This window comes from Pelophylax lessonae (genome assembly GCF_965119305.1).
Source record: "Pelophylax lessonae genome assembly, chromosome: 1".
In the NCBI taxonomy this organism is placed as follows: Eukaryota; Metazoa; Chordata; class Amphibia; order Anura; family Ranidae; genus Pelophylax; species Pelophylax lessonae.
The window spans coordinates 446,909,872-446,932,871 of NC_138768.1; the positions used below are offsets into that span (position 1 = coordinate 446,909,872).

General features: G+C 44.1%; 1 protein-coding gene across 1 annotated transcript in view; it reads right to left on the minus strand.

Annotated features, from left to right (window-relative positions):
- Positions 1–549: 549 nt before the first annotated feature.
- Positions 550–23,000, minus strand: part of THAP1 (THAP domain containing 1) — a 28,448-nt gene continuing 5,997 nt past the window's right edge. Inside the window, exons 2-3 of the mRNA XM_082253672.1 lie at positions 12,593–12,785; positions 550–1,367 (exon numbers count right to left, since the gene is read on the minus strand). Coding sequence (XP_082109798.1) covers positions 981–1,367; positions 12,593–12,785 — 580 coding nt within the window. The 3' untranslated portion in view covers positions 550–980. The remainder of the gene's footprint in view (positions 1,368–12,592; positions 12,786–23,000) is intronic.

Consider the following 23,000-nt stretch of genomic DNA (forward strand, 5'->3'; position numbering starts at 1 on the left):
CTTACCATACACTGTTCTTTTGATTTAAAAGGACATTTGAAAAGGGAAGTAAAATCCAGCCATAGATGAGTCGAAAAATGATCAAACGTTCTGTTGATCAAAAAAATCGAAAATGCCATATACGATTGTGCCTTCATTTGTTTAGCTTTTCTATAAAAAAAAAAATCCATCTCATGTTGAATCAAGCACTTTCACCTGTGACACAAAAATCGTGTGTTGCAGCTAACGCACTAAATGATGCAAAAAGCGCACAACCTGTCTATCGACACAAATTTTTGTTCAGTTTTTGAGCTATGACCAGCTAAGGAGTATCAAAGCAGCTACTTATGACCCAGCTGTCATGTTTGAAATGAAGGTGTAAAAAACAAAGCCAAAAGCCTATTCCGCAAATACTCTGAAAGTAGTTGGAGAAGAGTTGGGGGGTAAAGGATGGTGGGACATGGGACTTTTGCATTACAGTTTCCAGTTTTTAAATAGGTTAACCCCAAAGTAAATAAGGGTATAAATTAAGCTAGGCAATCGTGCTTTATGAGCATATATACAAAATTTTGTTTTCTGAGATTTGCCCCAGATATGACTGCTGGTAAACAGAAGCATGCTGGCTAAATTACCTACTCCCTAACCTTGGAAGCACACTCCATAATGAACATTTCAACTACATTTAAGTTACTTAACAGCCGATAAGGAAAATAATAGTTTTATAGAAGAGGTTGAATTGAGGGGTTCAAGAGTGAGGTATACCTATTTATGTCATATTATGTTTATTAAAAGTTAAAAAAAAAAAAATAATAATTGTTTGCCATGTATCAATGAACGAACAAAGGCTGACATACCATCAAGTATTCCTTACAAAACTGGAGTTGATCTAAGCCTGTTTACTAAAACATATCAGAACCTCTAAGAAGCAAAAGATGAGCTACATTTTTTTGGATTTGCAAGACATGTATCTAATATTCTTATCAAATAAACAAGTTAAAGAATCAGATGATAATCGTTTGGGCTTCAGTTGTTTCAGTTTCACTTTGGTTATAAAGTTCAAAATAATTGCTGGGGAGAAGCACAATACCACCTCCATTTCTGTAATCGGATACTTCTCTTTCAAGTTTTTGCAGGCTGCGTTCTTGTCTTCTGCACCTCTGATTTGCAATTCTGAGCTTTTTCCGGAGTTTGTCAACTTGCTCTTCCAACTGCTGTATCCTCCTTCTCTGATGAACTGTATCTTCCACTGTGTAATTGTGATCGCAAATCACTGCTATATGACTGGGTGTGTATGGAGGAGGTAGCAATAATCCAATGGCAGGGTCCATCTCAGGAATAGAAGGAGGTGGAGGTGTACTTTGCTCCTCCCTTTTCACAGAGTTTCCACTCTACAATAAAATAAAAAATAAAAAGGGGATTTTTGTCTTACCGTAAAATCCATTACTCTGATGTTCATTGACAGACACAGCTCCTGATCTTCTTAACCATTGGGTTATACTGTCCCCCTACAGTAGTAGGACACTAGGCAGGAAAAAGAAGTCTGGCTACGCCAATGGGCAGTCCCAGGGGGTATGCTCCCCCTCTCTGCTATAGGTACTCAGTTTTGTTACAAGCAGTGTCAGAAGAAAATCCAACTCCACAGAGGGGTGGGTGCGGTGTCCGTCAATGAACATCAGAGAAATTGTTTTTACAGTAAGACAAAAATCCCATTTTCTCTTTCGTTCATTTAAAGGACACAGCTCCTGATCTTCTTAACCATTGGAACGTACCAAAGCAGTGTTAAACATGAGGGGTGGGAACAGCAAAAAAATTCCCAAGGCTAAAAGAGTAGCCAACCAGGCAACAGAAGCTCAACGAAAACAACTGGAGCCCACCTGACAAAATCAATACACCCTCAAAGAGGACCAGGTCCTCTAAACAGCAGCCTGCAAAACCTTGCAGCCATAAGAAGCATCTGCAGATTCCAACATAACCACTTTATAGAAACTTGTGGAAGTGTGCACTGACGACCAGGTGGCCGCCTTGCAAACCTGCGTCACTGACGCCTGATGATGGAAGACACAGGAGGCACTAAGCGTCTGAGTAGAGTGCGCCTTGACAGGGAAAGGTGGAACCGGACCCTTGATGGAGTAGGCCTGAATCATCGCCTGTCTGATCCATCTGGAAATGGTTGGGGAGGAAGTGGACAACCCTTTTTGAGGCCCATCCATTAGCACAAATAGTGAGTCTGTCTTCCTAAAAGACTCCATAGCTGCCAGATACACTCCAATTGCCCGAACCCTATCCAAGGCAATTTCCTTCGGATGTTTTGGCCTGGGACACAGGGAAGGCAACGCAATGTCTTCATTCAAATGCAAATCAGAGACAACCTTTGGAAGGAACGATGGACAGGGGCAAAGAACCACCTTATCTCTGTGAATCACCAAGTAAGGTGAACGATAGGATAGGGTAACCCTGCCAATTCCCACACCCTGCACGCAGAGGTGATAGCCACCAAAAAAGCCACCTTCTGAGACAGCATAAGCAAGGGATTCTCCCAAAGGGAGGCTTTTGGAGGACCGAAAACACCAAATAGGGATCCCAAGACGGCAACGGAGACCGCACTGGAGGAACACCCTGAAGAAAGGTATGTACCTGGGAGTGTGTGGCCAAGGGTCGTTGGAAGAAAAACAGCCAAAGCCAACACCTGGCCCTTGATGGTACTCAAGGCCAATTTCTGTTCAACCCCTCCCCCCCCCCCCCCGTTGAGGGAAGGTCAAGATCCGAGCCACCGAGGAGTGAGGATGAACCCCAAGAAACCCCCATCACGCAATGTACGTCTTCCACGTACGATGGTAGATCTTCCTAGAGGTAGATTTCCTAGCTTTTAACAGCGTTGGATATAAAAGGAATAGGGGTGATGGCGCTGCCTATATAATTTAGATATAATAAAAATGTAATAAGCTGTGATGCAAAGTGCCTTAAGCTAAAAACAATAATGTGTAATATTCAAACAATAATATATTCCATAAAAACTTCAATTAAGTGCAAGTGCAAGGTATAAAAGTGCCTGCAGAAAGATTGGAAAGTGACTGGTGCAATAATTGTATGAGCAATAAATAATATTTGACATGCAATATTAATGTGCTAAAAAATATGGTGCTATATAAAGTGAGCTGTTCCACTCATACCACGTGTTGATATGGGGAATAAAAAAGTGCCAACAGAGCAAAAATAGAAAAAAGTTATAATTTTAAAAAATACAGCTTGCAATGTCCAATAAGGAAAGATCCAGTAGAAAAGTCTATATCATGTGCGGTGACTTCAAAGGCAATAAAGGTGACAGCACTCGAAACAAACCGACACTCAGGTGAAAAGGTGACCCCGTGGTGGGTGGTAAGGTGCTGGGATATCCCAGCACCTTACCACCCACCACGGGGTCACCTTTTCACCTGAGTGTCGGTTTGTTTCGAGTGCTGTCACCTTTATTGCCTTTGAAGTCACCGCACATGATATAGACTTTTCTACTGGATCTTTCCTTATTGGACATTGCAAGCTGTATTTTTTAAAATTATAACTTTTTTCTATTTTTGCTCTGTTGGCACTTTTTTATTCCCCATATCAACACGTGGTATGAGTGGAACAGCTCACTTTATATAGCACCATATTTTTTAGCACATTAATATTGCATGTCAAATATTATTTATTGCTCATACAATTATTGCACCAGTCACTTTCCAATCTTTCTGCAGGCACTTTTATACCTTGCACTTGCACTTAATTGAAGTTTTTATGGAATATATTATTGTTTGAATATTACACATTATTGTTTTTAGCTTAAGGCACTTTGCATCACAGCTTATTACATTTTTATTATATCTAAATTATATAGGCAGCGCCATCACCCCTATTCCTTTTATATCCAGTGCATAGTCTCCAGACTATCATCCAGGGAGGCTGCAGCCTATTTTTAGATATATCTATATATATTTTATATTTTATACATTTACTACATATTTTTTATTTATTTATTTATACACATTTTTTTCACTTAATTATTCACTTATCTATCCATTTAGTCCATAGCGCGGAAGTTCTTATTTTTCTTTTAACAGCGTTGGAATCACCGATTCTGGAAAACCCCCATCCTTCAGCACTTGGCTTTCAACAGCCAATCCATCAAAGCCAGTGACTGTAAAGCAGAATGGAAGATTGGCCCTTGGGACAGCAGATCCTCCCTGAGAGGCAGCTTCCAAGGAACGTCAGCAACCATCCACACCAGATCATCATACCAAGCCATGCGAGGCCAGTCCGGAGCCACTAAGATGACCAGAATCCCTTCTGCCTCAATCCTGCGTAGAAGTCTTGGCAGTAGCTTGAGAGGAGGAAAAGCGTAAATCAGATGATACTGACTCACAAGGCCACCTGCACGCCTGTGGCGTCCGCCAGAGGATCCCATGACCGTGCCACGAACCTCTGCACCTTTCTGTTGAGCTGAGACGCCAACAGATCCACCTTGGGGTGCCCCACCGGAGACACAACTGATGAAACACCTTCGGATAAAGAGACCATTCCCTCTGGTCCAACGCCTGCCGACTGAGGTAATCAGCCTGTCAGTTTTCCACTCCAGGAATGAACTAAACGTTGTGCCCACTTGAGAATGCCAGCTACCTTCAGAGCCGCCAGGACACTTCTTGTGCCCCCTTGGTGATTGACATAAGCCACAGCCGTGGCACTGCCTGATTGAGTGTGCAATGGACATCCTTGGAGACGATCCATCCAATGTTCCAGGCACAGTCTGATCGCTCGGTGCTCCAGGACATTGATCGGTAGTCTGGACTCTTCCAGGGTCCAGACCCCTTGAGCAGAACTTCTATCGAATGCCTCCCCACCCAGACAGGCTGACATAGCCTCCAAGGTCGACACCATCAGGCCCAGCACTCGCATGCAAGTCCAGAGGGATGACCATCTGCTGGACAGCAGGAGATGAATTGCAGCCTGCTGCTACCAGAGTTTTTCCAGAGGAAGGAGCACTCTGGGTCCAGAGTCACGCCCAGATAGTCTAGCTTCGTGGAAAGAACCAAGGCAGACTTCTGAAGACTGACAATCCAGCGGAACGCCTTCATGGCCTGTATGGTGATCTCCAGGTTTTCCACCAGCGCAGTAGGAGACCCTGCTCGCAGAAGGTCGAAGGTCATCCAAGTAGCCCAGCAATGCGATCCCCAGCTGACGTAATAATGCAGGCAAGTCACCACCGTGCGAATGGACTCCATTCTGAACTTCTGCACCAGCACAAAGTAGTTCAGCGCCTTGAGGTCCAGAATTGGATGCACCTTGCCTCCCTTTCTGGGGACTGTAAACAGGTTGGAGTAAAACCCCTGAAAGCGTTCCAAAGTCGGAACCGGGACAATCACCCTTTAAAGTAAAAAATCTTGAACTGCCCCAAAAAGAGCCTGTAAGTGGACTGGGAACAGTCGCACGTTGGTAGGAAGAACCTTACCGGAGGGTAAGAACAAAACTCAATCTTGTTGATCTAAAAGGTCTTGCACCGCGTCAAAGAAAGCCTTAAGCGGACCAGGGACAGTCGCACGTTGGAAGGAAAGAACCTTTCGGAGGGTAAGAAGAAAACTCGATCTTGCAGCCGGACCGTATGACTTTGTGGACCCACTTGTTTTGTACCAGGAAAGTCCACGGGTCCAGGAACCAGCACAGACGTCCCCCCACCCCAGAGATAGGTGCTGAAGGGGTCTTGTCCGTGGGTCTAGAGAAGCTCGCTCTCGACTGGCCAGACAAAAGTTCACTTGGATCCTTTAGAGGAGGCCCTGAAAGGCTTTGATCCCTTGTCAGTCGACCCTGAGGGACAAAAAAAAAAAAAAAAAACTTATGAGCCGAGGAGGAGGGCCCATACCTATGACGAGGGTCCTTGCCCTTAGTAGCCTGTGGAAGAAAGGGTACTCTTTCCCCCTGTGAGACCTTTAAAGATGTCATCTAGGGTAGCACCAAACAGGCGAACTCCTTGAAAAGGAAGATCAGTCAAAGCCTTTTTAGAAGTCTGGTCCGCACTTGAGCCAAAAAAAAACTCTGAAGGACCACTGCTGAAACAGAGAGCCGAGCCACAAGGGGAGCCGCATGCAAAGAGGCATAACAGACAAACTGCAGCCCCTGGACCAGCTCATCAAAGGCAGGGGGGGGGGTGCTCCCCCTCCCAGGACACGGCGCAATAGCTTAGCCCATTCAGTCAGAGTCTGTGACACCAGGGCAATGGTGAATATCCGTCTCAGTCGTAAACCATCCAGGGTGTACATATTGTGGGCGACAGCCTCTGCCTTCCTAGCAGCCGGGTCCTTAAAGGCCGGAGGACTCTTCAACCGGAAACATGGTTGCCTTGTTTAATTTGGAAACCGGAGGATCCACCACTAGTGGAACAGTCCACTTCTTAAGAAGGTACTCCTCATAGGGGTATTGCCTAGCAAATCGCCTAGGGACCCCAAGGGGACGTCCCCACTCTTTTGTGACAATTCTGTCAAAACAGGAGGGGAAGGGGAGCACTTGCCGCTCTGGATGGCTTGGGAGTGCCAAAGGAAACCCGCGCCTCCGTCGCAGCTGTGCTGCGTCCTACATCTTTAAGGTCTCACGCACAGAGATATTCAGTGCATCCATCAGCACCTTTTTGTGCATGGTTGCAGAAGTGGAGGAATCCTCCTCAGTTTTTGAAGATTCAGGGCGCCTGGTCACAGACCCAGCCGGGTGACCCACGTCCACGGCGGCCGAATCAGATTCATGATCCGATGAGATAGGGGAAGTCGGCGGGGGGGGGGGGGCGCTTTTTTGCCAGCCTGATGTCCGAAAGCCACCTGCACCTAGGACACAAAAGACCCCAGGACCGCCGTCAGTGTATTGATGGATGGTTGGGACCTGGTGGGACCCCGCAGCCTCAGGCGGGGAGATGTGCTCCAAAGATTTCATGAGTCACCAGGGGGACCCGACAAAAAAGTGTAGAAACACTAAGGGACAGCCCCCACCGCTTTGGCAGCACCGCCAGGTTGCCAGTCACAGAGCACCAATCAATCCTCAGCACAGAGGGAGAAGACCCCACCAGACTCACCACCCCGCAGAAACCAGGCATTGCAGCCACCAGGAGAATCTGTACTGCACGAGTGGTGATCAGGAAATGAAAAGGATCCAGAAGACAGCACTAGGGGATGAGGAAGATCTCCCACTGCTGAAAAAAAAAAACACCCAGAAGGCTCCACAGACATGGCCGCTGCTGTTGTTTTTATGGCAAACCACCGAAAAATAGCCAACGAACTACACAAACATGGCTGCTGTGCATTGCAGCACAAGGTTACAACAAAATAGCGGCACCAAGAGGCACCCAAAATGAGATCCCTAGGCCTCAAGGACAGGCAAAGGCAGGACAGGGGGCCCTGGCAGGAGCTCCCACCAGGTACAGCCCCCCTCCCCGCACAGCCGATCATCCAGTCGCCGGCGGCGCACCCCCCTGCCCTTATCCCCAGCATACCACCCTGCCCCTACCCCAGGAGGTGGACCAGACCACCCACAAAGCCCCAGCATAAGTGGAGGGGGTAGGATGTAGGGACAGATGAGGAGGGTGCCTGACGGGAAGGAGGGGAACCCAGATGTCCGACCATCCCATGGAGGGGCCCACATCCACCCCAAAATCTTCCAGGGGGAAAGGGCAGACAGCTACTCACCATACCAGGAACCAGGCGGGCACCACTCCAGACTGAACCCCTCGCCTTTGCAATGGGGAGGCTGTCGGCCAGGAGGAACACTGTGACTCAGGCCGAGACCTGGTCGTATGCGACCTCATTTAACTCGCAGGTCAGCCCCCGTCCGGTGGGGATATGTCACGGTCGACCTAGCACGGAGCTGAGTTCTGCGCGCACTCGCTGGCCAGGCTGAGTGACCACTGGATCTGGATTATCCAGCCTGTCGCCCAGTCCAGCAGTTGATTGTATATCTCACAGGAAAAACCAGGTGAAAAATAAATCTATCTTAAATAAAAAATTAGCCGGGACCAGAGATCCCAGCAAGGAACTGGGTCCTTACTCCTGACTAGGCAGGAAAAAAAAAACTGAGTACCTATGGCGGGGGGGGGGGGGGTGGGAGTATACCCCCTGGAACTGCCCATAGGTGTAGCCAGACTTTTTCCTGCCTAGTGTCCTACTCCTGTAGGGGGCAGTATAACCCAATGGTTAAGAAGATCAGGAGCTGTGTCCGTCAATGAACTAAAGAGAAATAACGTTTATTTTTCTTTCCTTTTTAAAAAAGGGTTCAAAGTTATACAAAGAACACAATTTTCCAAGTATTAAAAACACAATAAAAAACAAAGAAAAAATTTAAAACAAAAAAGGGGGGGAAGGGCGGGACTTTAAATGAGGTGTCCGGTGGGATTTGCCGTGCGCCTCCATCCCTAAATTCAATTGAAAATAGAAAAGGTTCAGGACTTTGTATGAGAGACATGACATGACAGAGTCACTGTCATGTCTCTCATACAAAGTCCCGAACCTTTTCTATTTTCAATTGAATTTAGGGATGAGGCGCACGGCAAATCCCACCGGATGCCTCATTTAAAGTCCCGCCCTTCCCCCTTTTTTTGTAGCTGAATTAGGGATGGAGAGACATGACTTTGAATGACAGGTTTACTTAGGTTTGTCTCATTGTGCATTGACTGCATGCGATGGCTTATACCCCTTTAGCCCAATATGCTATGTCAATCTAGATGCCCTCCGGACCAGTTGGGGGCTCTTTGTAATTTAGTCACATCTATACAGCCTGATATATATACACATTATGTATTACATATACTTGCAATCATTGGATATTCAAGTGGACAGTTATTTGTTCACCAATTATCTGTTTATATCATTACACTGCATAGCTTGCTCTGCCATTGCTGGCTGGTTGGTTGTGGCAGTTCCCTACCCTCTCTGGGAGCTGCGAGTGCCCTCCCCTTCTCCCTACGCTCCCCCAAGCACGGGGGATCGGGTGGGCGGCGCCGCTGCACATCGGCGTCACGTTCCGTATTGACGTGTGACGTCATTTGGCGCCAACACGCCGACGGCAGCTGTTCCATCCTGGGCATAAGAGGGAGACCGCTGGACGGTTTAGCATTATGCCTGCCGTCCTTGTGGGCCCTCATCTATGCAACTACGTGACGATGGGCGTCTTAGGGTTGGCAGACTTTGGCGAATCTGGAGCACACTTGTATTTCTATCTGGTACTTACTTTTGGGCAATGTGTTTTTTATGTATCACTTTTTTCCTTTTGCACATTCCTCTTTTCCTTCAGCTAACACTGCGGTGGCTATTTTTCAGGCACTATGGTCATTGGTTACACCTGACCACATCTATTCACCTTTCACTACATTTATTCCTTGTTCACCCCATTTTGTCACCTGTATCCTTTCTTTCTAGCCCTGGGGTCACTGTCTCAATCCTTATTTACATTTTACTTCCATTGAATTTTTAGTCTCTCCATCCCTCACTTTACCTTCCCACCCTTTATACTATGCAAGTAGCATGATGCATCTTCTATACAATATACTTTTACTCAATACCTAATTTTTTACTTACCTTATATAGATATATTTATGTGGCTACTCAGCATCACTCATACCACTTCTACCTACACTTCCTTGGTGTGTGACATATTTCGCCCTGCCCGCTGCGCCTCGTGCGCCCTCAGCTCCCGTGGGAGGCGTTTTGGGTCCAGGCCCCCACCTCCAGTAATGGTCACTGCCTCAGCTATTATGTAAGTTCTGGAAATGTGGGGACTTGTTCCCTTCCTTAAACCCCCCCCCTCCATTTACCATCATTTTTTGCAATGCTTCTATACGCCTATATTTATATATTTTTTATAGACATGGATCATACATCGACTCTGAAGAAGTGGCGAATGTAGTCCACGAAACGTGTCAGTCTATGGATGTTATGATATCAATTTATACTCAGTTACTATTGTCTTATTGCCATGTTGGTTCTTTTGAATCTGGTTTGGGGTCAGTTATCTGATTTTATCATCCAATTTACACCATCTACTCTATATGTTTGTATTATACATCTTGTCTACTCCTCTTTTGCACTGTCATGTCATGTCTCTCATACAAAGTCCCGAACCTTTTCTATTTTCAAGAAAAATTTTAAAGAGCCACAATAGAAAATACAGTTGGCTATTTAGTTATACCGCTTAAGAAGACTTTCATTTGGCAAGTTAGAAACCACAGCAAGGTAAAAAAAAAATTCACAATAGGGACACCAATGTGTTGTTACAGTCTGGTCCATAAATATTGGGACATCGACACAATTCTAATCTTTTTGGCTCTATACACCACCACAATGGATTTGAAATGAAACAAACAAGACGTGCTTTAACTGCAGACTTTCAGCTTTAATTTGAGGGCATTTACATCCAAATCAGATGAACGGTGTAGGAATTACAACAGTTTGTATATGTGCCTCCCACTTTTTAAGGGACCAAAAGTAATGGGAAAGATTAACAATCATAAATCAAACTTTCACCTTTTAATACTTGGTTGCAAATCCTTTGCAGTCAATTACAGCCTGAAGTCTGGAACGCATAGACATCACCAGATGCTGGGTTTCATCCCTGGTGATGCTCTGCCAGGCCTCTACTGCAACTGTCTTCAGTTCCTGCTTGTTCTTGGGGCATTTTCCCTTCAGTTTTGTCTTCAGCAAGTGAAATGCATGCTCAATCGGATTCAGATCAGGTGATTGACTTGGCCATTGCATAAAATTCCACTTCTTTCCCTTAAAAAAACTCTTTGGTTGCTTTTGCAGTATGCTTCGGGCCATTGTCCATCTGCACTGTGAAGTGCCGTCCAATGAGTTCTGTAGCATTTGGCTGAATATGAGCAGATAATATTGCCCGAAACGCTTCAGAATTCATCCTGCTGCTTTTGTCAGCAGTCACATCATCAATACATACAAGAGAACAAGTTTCATTGGCAGCCATACATGCCCACACCATGACACTACCACCACCATGCTTCACTGAAGAGGTGGTATGCTTTGGATCATGAGCAGTTCCTTTCCTTCTCCATACTCTTCTCTTCCCATCGCTCTGGTACAAGTTGATCTTAGTCTTATCTGTCCATAGGATGTTGTTCCAGAACTGTGAAGGCTTTTTTAGATGTTGTTTGGCAAACTCTAATCTGGCCTTCCTGTTTTTGGGGCTCACCAATGGTTTAAATCTTGTGGTGAACCCTCTATATTCACTCTGGTGAAGTCTTCTCTTGATTGTTGACTTTGACACACATACACCTACCTCCTGGAGAGGGTTCTTGATCTGGCCAACTGTTGTGAAGGGTGTTTTCTTCACCAGGGAAAGAATTCTTCGTCATCTACCACAGTTGTTTTCCGTGGTCTTCCGGGTCTTTTGGTGTTGCTGAGCTCACCGCTGCGTTCTTTCTTTTTAAGGATGTTCCAAACAGTGGATTTGGCCACACCTAATGTTTTTGTTATCTCTCTGATGGGTTTGTTTTGTTTTTTTTCAGCCTAATGATGGCTTGCTTCACTGACAGTGACAGCTCTTTGGATCTCATATTGAGAGTTCACAGCAGCAGATTCCAAATGCAAATAGCACACTTGAAATTAACTCTGGACCTTTTATCTTCTCCTTTTAAATGGGATAAGAGGGAATAACACACACCTGGCCATGGAACAGCTGAGCAGCCTATTGTCCCATTACTTTTGTCCCTTAAAACGTGGGAGGCACATATACAAACTGTTGTAATTCCTACACCTTTCACCTGATTTGGATGTAAACACCCTCAAATTAAAGCTGAAAGTCTGCAGTTAAAGCACATCTTGCCTGTTTCATTTCAAATCCATTGTGGTGGTGTATAGAGCCAAAAAGATTAGAATTGTGTTGATGTTCCAATATTTATGGACCTGACTGTATGCTCCATGGCATTGTATGGTTGGGTCCTAAAGCCCTGCTCTTACTTGTCAATTATGTATGGCACTGTATTTTGTTTCTGTGACTATTTGCTCTGCTTTCAATAAAGCACTCCTGATTTGTAAAAAATCAAATATGTACCAGCCAGGAAATTATGGATCTGAAACCGGAAGTGATGAAATCATCATTGCTTCCAGTTTCCTTGTCTACATGCAAGATTGAGGCATGGATATGCCTCAATTTTCTACACTGTGTTGTGATGCATAAATGAACGCACATTAACGTGTTAATTTTTTTTTTTTTAAATGTCCCCCAGGCAATCTACGTCTGTTCACTGAGTGATGCCAGGTGTCATCAACCCAGAAGCCTGAGGACATCTTATAGTCTATAAGATTCTGGGTTGATGACACCTGGCATCACTCAGCTCAGTAGGTGGAAGAAAGATTGTGAAAGCAGGGTGTCATGGCCCTCTCTTCTGAGCAAGATGCCCTGCACTCAGTGTTTTGATCCAGTGTGCATGGCACTGCAACTTACCACTGTATGTGCACAAAGTAACTAAGTATTTTACACCGTATTACCACAATGCATAGATCTGAAGGAGTCCTCAAACTCTAATAAAGAATATTCTCTCTAATAACCAACTGAGATAAATAAGACAAATTAGTTATGAGCGTGCAAAAGTGGAACTTACTGTTGGCTTCTCTGTGTAAGAGAACACAGTTGGCACTGCGTTGTCCTTCAGAAGTTTATTATTACAGGCTCTTTTAAAGGAGTCTGGTGTAAAATGGTCAGAGCAGATACTACTATATTTAGTAGGCTTAAAGTCTGCCCTTCTAACCGCAGCTTCCCATTTCTTACACAGGAGAGGTCTTGTTAGTGGAAACCTATGGAGGAGGTAGAGAATAAATGCACTATAAATAAAAATTCGAACACAGCAAAAATTCAGTATGATTTAATAAGTTACAGCGTGCAACACAAAACAGGAAACATCTGTTTTCCCTGGATTAAGGTTTAGAGTCGTGCTCTCTTTTTGTAAGAAATGCATTCTGTACCTTGGTGTATGATGAAGACGATACTGATTTTTTCCAAATGAAATAACCAAAGTTTTTTGGTATGGGATGGGCATGAGACCTCCCATGACGAAGTTCTCACATCTGGTAGTCAATCAACGGGCCCAAATACGGTCACTAAGTTGCCATTAACCCTGTGTAAATTTTGTGCCGGGACTAGGACAGAAAAGGAACTAACATTGGGGGAGCATAGGGAATTGAGTCACTGAATGGTCTTTAACCACTTGACCTCCAGAAGAATTATCCCCTTAATGACCAGGCCATTTTTTGCGATACAGCACTGTGTTACTTTACTTTACCTGACAATTGTGCAGTCATGCAACTCTGTACCCAAATAACATTGATGTATTTTTCCCCACAAATAAGAGCTTTCTTTTGGTGGTATTTGATCACCACTTTTTTTTTATTTTTCGTGCTATAAACAAAAAAAGGCCGATAATTTTTTGAAAAAAAAAAAATGGATTTTTTTACTTTCCGCTATAAAGCATATCCAATAAAATTTTTTTTTTGAAAAAAATCGAATATCTTCATGAATTTAGTCTAATATGTATTCTGCTACATATTTTTTGTAACCCCCCCCCCCCCAATAAGCGTATATTGATTGGTTTGCGCAAAAGTTATAGCGGCTACAAACTATGGGATGTATACTGGAACTGTTATTTATTTTATTATACTAGTAATGGCAGCAATCAGCGACTTATAGTGGGACTGTGATATTGTGGCGGACAATCGGACACTGTCACTTTTTAGGAACCAGTGACACTAATACAGTAATTAGTGCTAACAATAGGCACTGTCATTGTACTAATGACACTGGTTTGGAAGGGGTTAAACATCTAGGGTGATCAAAAGGGTTAAATGTGTGCCTAACCAGTGTTTTGGTGTACTGTGTTAGGTGCTTTTACTAAGAGAAGGAATGGATTTTCCTCCCTGCTTTGCAGGGAAAGAAAATGTATTACTTCCCCGCTGACAAGAAAGAGCTCTGTCCTGTGTGTCTTCCTGGCGATCGGTGGGTGCCGGCAGTCATCCATTGGCCAGCCCCCCGCTGATCAGCATCTGATGTGTATAATTACAGCACAGCCGGGTCGCCAGCAGCGCGCACCCCCTACTCAGAAGTGCTGGATCACGTGTTTAGTACGTAATCTGGCGCAGGAGAGCCGCCTTGCCACCGTATATGTAAACTTAATGGTCGGCAAGTGATTAGCCAGTTTCGGCTCTAGAGCAAAGTTTTCAATTATGCATACATGTAAAAATCTTAATTTTTTCCAATAAATGACTTAAAGCGGAGTTCCACCCATTTTTAATAGGTTGGAATACATAGATCTTTGTAATCCCCTTTAAAATGGCTTTTACCAATGGAAACTTTTTTTTTTTTTTTTTGCTAGTAAATACCTTAATTTTGGCTTTATTCCTCCTCTCCTCACTTCCTGGTCCGATCGGCGATGACGTCATTCGGCGATCCGCAGTGTCTGCTGGGATGTATTCTACTTGCAGTAGCTGTATCTGTACTGAGCCGTGCCTGACCCGCCTCCGCCCCGCCTCCTCTCATTGAATTGCATTGTATGAATGTATTAAGGCCGTTCTCTGCCCAGCCTCCGCCCCGCCTCCTCTCATTGAATTGCATTGTATGAATGTATTAAGGCTGTTCTCTGCCCAGCCTCCGCCCCGCCTCCTCTCAATACAACTCAATGAGAGGAGGCGGGGCGGAGGCTGGGCAGAGAACAGCCTTAATACATTCATACAATGCAATTCAAAGAGAGGAGGCGGGGCGGAGGCTGGGCAGAGAACAGCCTTAATACATTCATACAATGCAATTCAATGAGTGGAGGCGGGGCGGAGGCGGGGCAGGCACGGCTCAGTACAGATACAGCTACTGCAAGTAGAATACATCCCAGCAGACACTGCGGATCGCCGAATGACGTCATCGCCGATCGGACCAGGAAGTGAGGAGAGGAGGAATAAAGCCAAAATTAAGGTATTTACTAGCAAAAAAAAAAAAAAAAGTTTCCATTGGTAAAAGCCATTTTAAAAGGGGATTACAAAGATCTAAAGTTCCAAAAATGGGTGGAACTCCACTTTAATCCCCCAGAACATTAAATTATTTTCTGAAAGCAGAGGCACTGTAGAATAAAAAGATGATAGTTGCAATTTTTTATGTCACATAATATCTGCACAACTGCTTAATAAAACACAAATGTTCAGCGTAAAATGGATGTCTGTGAAATCACACATAATATAACACCCATTTTTTGTAAAATATAAAAGATGGGCTTGCATCAAGTAAATAGATACTAAACATGCCAAGTCTTACAACTGCATGCGCCCGTGATACAGCAAAAAACTATTAATACCCAAAAACCTCCATAGGTGATGCTTTAAAAACCTTTACAGCTCATCAGTTTAGAGTTAAGCAGGAGCTCTTAAGCTAGAATTATTACTCCCTCTGACGTTTGTGGTGATATGTCAAGTGTGTGGTGCGTCCGTGGTTTACAAACGTGTGCATACCCAGAGCTAACATTTGATGGATGGATGGATCTGAAACCAGAAGTGACTAAATCATCAACGCTTCTGGTTTCTTTGCTTACATGTGAGATCAAGGCATTGCCATACCTCGCTTTTACACCACTCTCCATGCACTAAAGCTGGCGGTTGTGGCCCCGGGCTCCCAGTAGCAGCAAGAGAGGCCGGGAACCATGGGGGCTGCCATCGGTGGCAGGGAGGCTGTGAAAATATTCAATGGCTTTCACTTTTAAGCAAGGAGCCAGTTGAACAAGCAGAACACTAGCTGATGACTGCAGGAGAAGCCATCTGTTTGTGATTAAGGCCCCTTTCACACATACGGTCCGTTCAGTTCATCAGTTCAGTCACGTCAAATGTATCAGTTTTTCATCCATTTTTCATCCGTTTTTCGTCAGTTGTTATTCGTTTTTCATCCGTTGTCGTCCGTTTTTCATCCGTTGTCATCAGTTGACATCAGTTTTTCATCCGTTGTCATCAGTTGACATCAGTTTTTCATCCGTTGTCATCCGTTTTTCGTCCGATCCGTTTTTTTGACAGATGAAAAATAGGGCATTCATCCGTTCAAAAAAACGAACATTGATGGAAGTGGATGAAAACGGATGTTAACTGATGATCATCAGTTGTCATCCATTTTTACATAGAGATGCATTGATGTCCGTTTTTCATCCGTCAACGGATGGATGAAAAACGGACAAAACGGACAGCATGTGTGAAAGGGGCCTTACAGTTCACTGTTTGGATGAACGTTAACAATATCCCTAGCAACATCTGTTTTCCACTCAGGCTTCATGAGGTGTGTAAACGACCTACACCTATAGCAAGGGCAATATTAAAACTTTGGTCGAGCATAGGCAGGTTTTTGTTTTGGTAAAAACCTTTAAAAGTGGTAGTAAACTCTTTTTATTCTTTTCTACCTAAGCTAAGCTTATCATAAAGATTACCTGTAGGTAAAATGATTATCTCCTACACATGCACCGTTTATATGGTCACTGTGTCCAGGGCCGCTGATAGGGCAGTACAACCAGCCCTGTTGTACCGGGCCCGGGCTCTATCAGTCCAGCAGGGGGGCCCAGGCAGCTTTACAGTTGTTTCTCCTAAATAAATAAAACGTTTTTTTATAAACCATACCTTCTTCAATTTGTTTGTTTTTTTGTTGAGGGTAATTTCCTGGGCCCCCTAGGGTTAACATTAGGGGCCCAGGAGATGTCAGCACTGAGAAGAGGAGGGACTTCTTTTCCTTTTTCGGGGCGCAGGCAGACAAGCTTATGTGCTGCCATATAGTTCCGGTCACGGCCATCCACTGCCTATGTTTTCACTGGCGGAGTGATATTTTTCTACACTGCTCCCTCAGTAAGTTCCACGGACAGAGGAAGAGACTGATGTGAGGCAGGCTGGAGGCTGAGAGGGCACTGCAGGCTTAATCCGATGGCTGGGGGAGGTGCACAGCCTCACACACTGACACTGACTACCAAGGAAGGAAGGTACACTCCCCGACTCTCCACTGTGTGCTTACCATCATTATGACGATCAGATCACAGCAGCTGCTCTGTCACAGTGTCACATTGCTGCTGGGTGCTGATTTTGTTAACTTTATGGCTGTACTGTGTTGCAGATTGTAAGACAGTACAGCCATAACAGAATCAGCAACCAACAGTGACACTGTGACAGAGGAACAGAGCAGCTGCTGTGCTCTGATCATTATAATGATGGTAATCATAAGTATGAGATGCTTGCTTACATTTCTGTTAGGAGGGCAGTAAATGGCTGAGCTGTGATTTTAAGACCTCCAACAACTCCCCATAAGAATTATTTGCCTAAGCATTCCACTTAGATCTGCCAGTCAATTTTTTTGTGCAGACCTCTATGTAGGTCTACAGAAATCCACATACACCACACAGTGGATAGGGGTGGACTGGTGATGGCTCTATGAATGGACAGATGTAAATGGAAATGTGTCCATTTACATCAGGCTATGTTTGATCTGTCATGTTTAGGTTTGGAAAAATAGATAAGGACTGCTGTCTGTTTACATCCACCTACCTCTGGATATGTCCAGTTTCCGAAAAAAAAAATGGAAAAGGACTTCACCCTTGTCTATTTTTCCAGACCTAAGCATGACAGATTAAACATAGCCTGATGTAAATGGACACATTTCCATTTACATCTGTCCATCCATAGAGCCATCACCAGTCCACCCCTATCCACTGTGTGGTATACGCAGGCATAGACTGAACTAGCACAGAGGTTTTAACACTGCCATCTATGCCGAGAAGCTCCAGTTCAGCAGGGAATCCACTCATGGATCCCTTGCTAAGCAGATGTTTCAAAGAGCCTTTATGCTGGAAAGGTAGCGGGATGGAAAGTACATATGTCACAACTGCAAAGCTTTTTGCGCAGCAAAAATTGTCCCCATTGGACCACCCACCATGTTGCCTACTGGCCACGATCCTATTCAACTGTTATCAGGATTTTGAAGTGGTTAACAGGTGCTGAAGAGGTGATACAATGCCTCCTCCCACCAGCCAAATGCTCTCTGAAGAGAGATCTGAATGCAGATCACTCTTCAAAGAGCAATGCTAGTGTGAAATAGCTCATAAAGATTTTAAATAATTATAATTGCATGCTTCAGCTGATTTAAAGGCATCATAGATGTACTTTAAGGCTTCAAGGATAAGTTCACCTTTTAAAAAAAATAATAAATGCACATTTTTTTGCAGTTAAAAAAATGTGCATTTATTTTTTTTTCTTTTGGAGCCTGTAAAGCATTGCACCAGCAATCAGCAGATCCCTGGTGCCATGTAGGTCTTCTTCAGATCGTCAGTATATCTGTGTACCTGTACATCCCGTATGGGCTTGCAGATACACTGACAGGAAAAAATCAAAGAAATACCACGGTGCTCCACAGCACCATTGTAGTTCTTTGAGAACTACAATGACGGGGGGGAGAGGCGGCTGCAGGATTTGGAACATGTTACATGTTCCACACAAAATCGGGTGGTTAGGGTCAACCTATGCTTTAAAGAAAATCTACAGTATGCCTTAAAGTCATCGGCAGCATTCTCATTAAAAAGGGATGATCTCAGGTGTCTTTGAACACTAGTCTAATCAAATTTATAACAGGCAGGAGAAAAATAAATATCACTTGAGGACCAAGGCTGCATTTTGTTGAGGTGGGTGGGGTCAGGGTGGGGCCCGCTGAGGTGGGCGGGGTCGGGGTGGGGCCCGCTGAGGTGGGCGAGTCGGGGGGCCCGCTTAGGTAGGCTGTACGGGGCCCCGTGATTTCTAACAGCGGCCCTGACTGTGTCTGCAGCCGGTGATGTCACCAGCGCATGTGCTCTGAGGGAACAGCATACCTGTGTCATTCCTTCAGTGCTGTTTCCTGCGGCCAAAACCCCCGCCCGTATGTGCGGGAGTGACGTCATCAGGGGTCAGTCAGTCAAGCAGCTGCAGCGCGTGAACCCGGAAGGAAGACCAGGTGAAGATGGAAGTCACTTTAGCGGTGAGAGAGCGCCGCTGGAGGGTTTTGTTTCAAGGTAAAGCCTGGTACACACAGGCCGAATGTCTGGCAACATCAGCCAGTTCTATAAAAACCGGGCCAACATTCAGCCTGTGTGTACGGCAACCAGTGCGGCAGAAGATGGCTGTTCAGCTGGAAAACCAGCGACCGACTCCTGATCAATGCTCACTGTCAATGGCTGCGAGCGCTGACCGGAGTGTTCTCGTTGGGGGCATCTGTCCCCCTGTCAGAACACAACAGCTCAGTGAGGGAGATTGCTGTACTAATGTTGGATTGTTAATACAGCGGCTCCGAGTGGAGCTGTCAGTTTTTTTTTCCCCGAAAAAAAAAAAAAAACACTAATGGTGTGTACTAGGCTTAAGTCTTTCATAATGTGCGAATATGCGATACAAACTAGCACATTATGATATTACTATGCAGGAGAAAACTTTTTTTTTCAAAGAAGAGTTTACTATCGCTTTAAAAGATAAGTTAATTTTTTTTTTAAAGGTGAAATAATAAATGTACATTTTTTAACAGGTGAAAAAATTTACCATTTACTATCTTTTTTTATTTATTTATTTTTTTAAGTATATATTTTTTTAGAAGCCTGGTCTCCTGCTGACTGTTCGTATAATCTGAAAAAATTAGAGGATAATCCGCGCTTAGGATAACGGAAAATTATACAAATAAAGGCTACGGCCTACCTCCTAACTATATCCAAAGATGTATAGTAAGGTAAAAAATGATAGGGGGAGAGGTAACTGGTCCTGCCTATTATATATGTAAATAACATAATAGTACAAGTAAGGGATGAAGCCCAACAATAGGTATGATCACAGTGTAAAAAAAAAAAACTTGGTAATCAATAATAAATATCAAAAGATATATAAACATCAAATAGGTATCAAAAACATATACACATCATGAACCTATAAATAAAATATATATAGTGTGCAGTAAGACTATATAAAGTGACTGTGTGTCAAGTGCTGGTGAGGTGGGGGTGAAGAACACCATAGAGAGGGGAAAAAACAATAGTTCAAAATTTGTTGGAGTGCTACAGTGACCGTGCAAAAAGGGGTATCAAAAAAATGGACGAAATAAGTCCCCCCAAAAAAAACATGTTGAGGTAGACTAAAACAAAGTGAATAAGTATAGAGTGCTGAATAGAAATCAATCAACAAATAGCAAATAACTGTTGTAAAAAAGTTGGTGCGATTAACCAAAAATCGCATTAGCAAATTTGCAGAAAAATGATAAAACAATGCACATTGTACATAAAGGTGTTGGAGAAACACTACGATAAGTAAATAAGCCCAAACTGGGGGTGAAAGTTAAAAGTGAAAAGAAAGGGAGGTAGATTCAAGGTGCTAGATGAAAAAATATATATAAACCTTTCTCCAGGCAACTAATTGTTGCAAAAAATTAATTAATAAATACGTTATATAAAAAGTACGGTAGATAATAAATGCGATTTGTAATCCAAAATCGCATGAGTACAAAAAACAATGGATTTAAATCGCACAGGCAAAAGGTGCTCAAAATAAAATGACTAGTTTGCACATAAGTTGAAATGCAATCATTGCATGCAGTAATGTCCTAAAATAGTCCAAATCGCACATAAAAAGTGTTCTAGTGCAGAGGTAAACCGGTGTAGCTCCGTGTTGAATCACAGCCAAAAAAGTGACTTTAGTGCATGTAATCGAAAAAAAAAAAAAAAATTATATATATGTATTATATTATTATATATATATCTATCTTTCTCCAGGCAACTAATTGTTGCAAAAAATTAATAAATACGTTATATAAAAAGTAGATAATAAATGCGATTTGTAATGCAAAAATCGCATGGGTACAAAAAAACATGGTTTTAAATCGCACAGGCAAAAGGTGCTCAAAATAAAATGACTAGCTTGCAGATAAGTTGAAATGCAATCATTGCATGCAGTAATGTCCTAAAATAGTCCAAATTGCACATAAAGTGTTCTAGTGCAGAGGTAAACCGGTGTAGCTCCGTGTTGAATCACAGCCAAAAAAGTGATTTTAGTGCAGGTAATCGAAACTTTCCAAGTGTGGCCAGTGTGGTGGGTCAACGGTGCTCCCCACACTCCCAGGACCGCACTTACCAGAATTAATCACCCCTACAGGGGTATCAGGCCTGTAATCTGTACTATGTGTGGTCTCCTATCCCTCGGCTCGTCTGGACAGTCTGGCTGGTATGTATAAACATATAATTTTTATTGAAAAGTACTCACATACAAACGAGGGTTAAAAGCAGTGTACAAGAACACTTGGGACTGCTGCGCTTTGGCCTTCCCTAATGCAGTTGACAGCTGGCCCGTTTGTTCTCACCAGGTGGCAGGCGCTACAGTTGCTACATTTTCTCAGAGGGCTGGGGTTGCGCTTCCTGTTCGAGAGACCATTGACGCCTCTCGAGATTCTTATTTCGGGGGACACTCCCCTGCCTCATGCCCTATCCCAGCTCTATTCCATACTTTCGGAGCCCCCGGGGGACATTGTCCTCCCGGGACTTTTGAATTGGGAGGGGGAACTACAGAGGACCTTCACGGCGACCCAGCGCACAAGTATTATTCGGTTCTCTTTGCGCTCCTCGATCTGCACGCGTCTCCAGGAGACCAATTACAAATTGATGACGCATTGGTATTACACCCCAGCTCGGATAGCCAGCTTCTTTCCTGAGGCATCGGACAGATGCTGGCGTTGCCTGGGAGACAGAGGTACCATGCTCCATATGTTTTGGAGCTGTCCCCGGCTGCAGAGTTTCTGGTCTGAAGTACTGAAAATATCCCAAAATGTGACCGATGTTGTCCTCCAGGACGACCCTGCTTTCTTTTTGCTGCACTGTACGACCATCCCCCCGCAGCGTTATAAGAAATCGGTCCTGCGCCACCTCCTCAACGCAGCTAAGGGGTGCATTGGCTTGTGTTGGAAATCTACGACCCCTCCTTCGATACCGATTTGGCTGTCCAGAGTTAAACAAATTAATGATTTTGAGGACCTGGTGATGACCTCGCAGGGCAGGAGGGAACAATACACGGCGACTTGGGGATGTTGGAATATGTTCATCCTTTTGGATGAAGGCAGAGCCCTACAGGATGCCGCCTGAACCTCGAACACTGCAAACTTGGCAGACCGCACGGGATCCACCCGGAACCTCCCGTACTCCCCTCCTTTTTCTGTCCCCCTTACCCGCTGTTTTATTTCCTGCCACTTTACCCCCCCCCCGTTCCCACCCTTCCTTTCCCCCCCCCCCCCGTGTTTCCCCTCTCTCCCTTTCACATGCACTATATAACGTCATTTTACCCCTGTGTGACTTTTACTCATCATTTTGTTTTCCCGGTGAGAAAGGTTTTTTTCTATGTATTTACCTCACGCACTGAACTCCGAGTCATACATACCTCGATGCTCATCTTTATGTGGATGCTCTGACCCACAACTCTGTTTCTGTGCTGATGTGCATTGTGTACGCACTTTGTTGGCTTACACGCTTAAGTGATTACATAAGTTCCCCATTTACGGTCTCTCTTTTTGAAATGCTGATTGTCTAAGTTTTTTCTTTTTGTTGGATAATGCTTTTCTCACTGACCTACAGTCGGTTCTGTTTCTGTCAAACTGCATTTTCTAATGTTACCGTATGTGACATTTGTTTTTGTTGTCTTTTGAATATTTCAATAAAAAATTTGAAAAAAAAAAAAAAAGCAGTGTACAAGTCAATGCTGTAGTATCGTAGGCGCACTTCCGGGACGCGATGCGCTCCACACGACCGGAAATGCGTTCCACAAAGGCGGATGTGATGTAGTGACGATCTACGCGTTTCGTCTTGCCGTCATCATCAGCATCCATTGACTTGTACACTGCTTTTAACCCTCGTTTGTATGCGAGTACTTTTCAATAGAAATTACATGTTTAATCCTGACGGTACTACACTATACGAGCCCTTTTTTCCCATATACCTATTTGGAGTATCCACCACACTGGCTACACTTGGA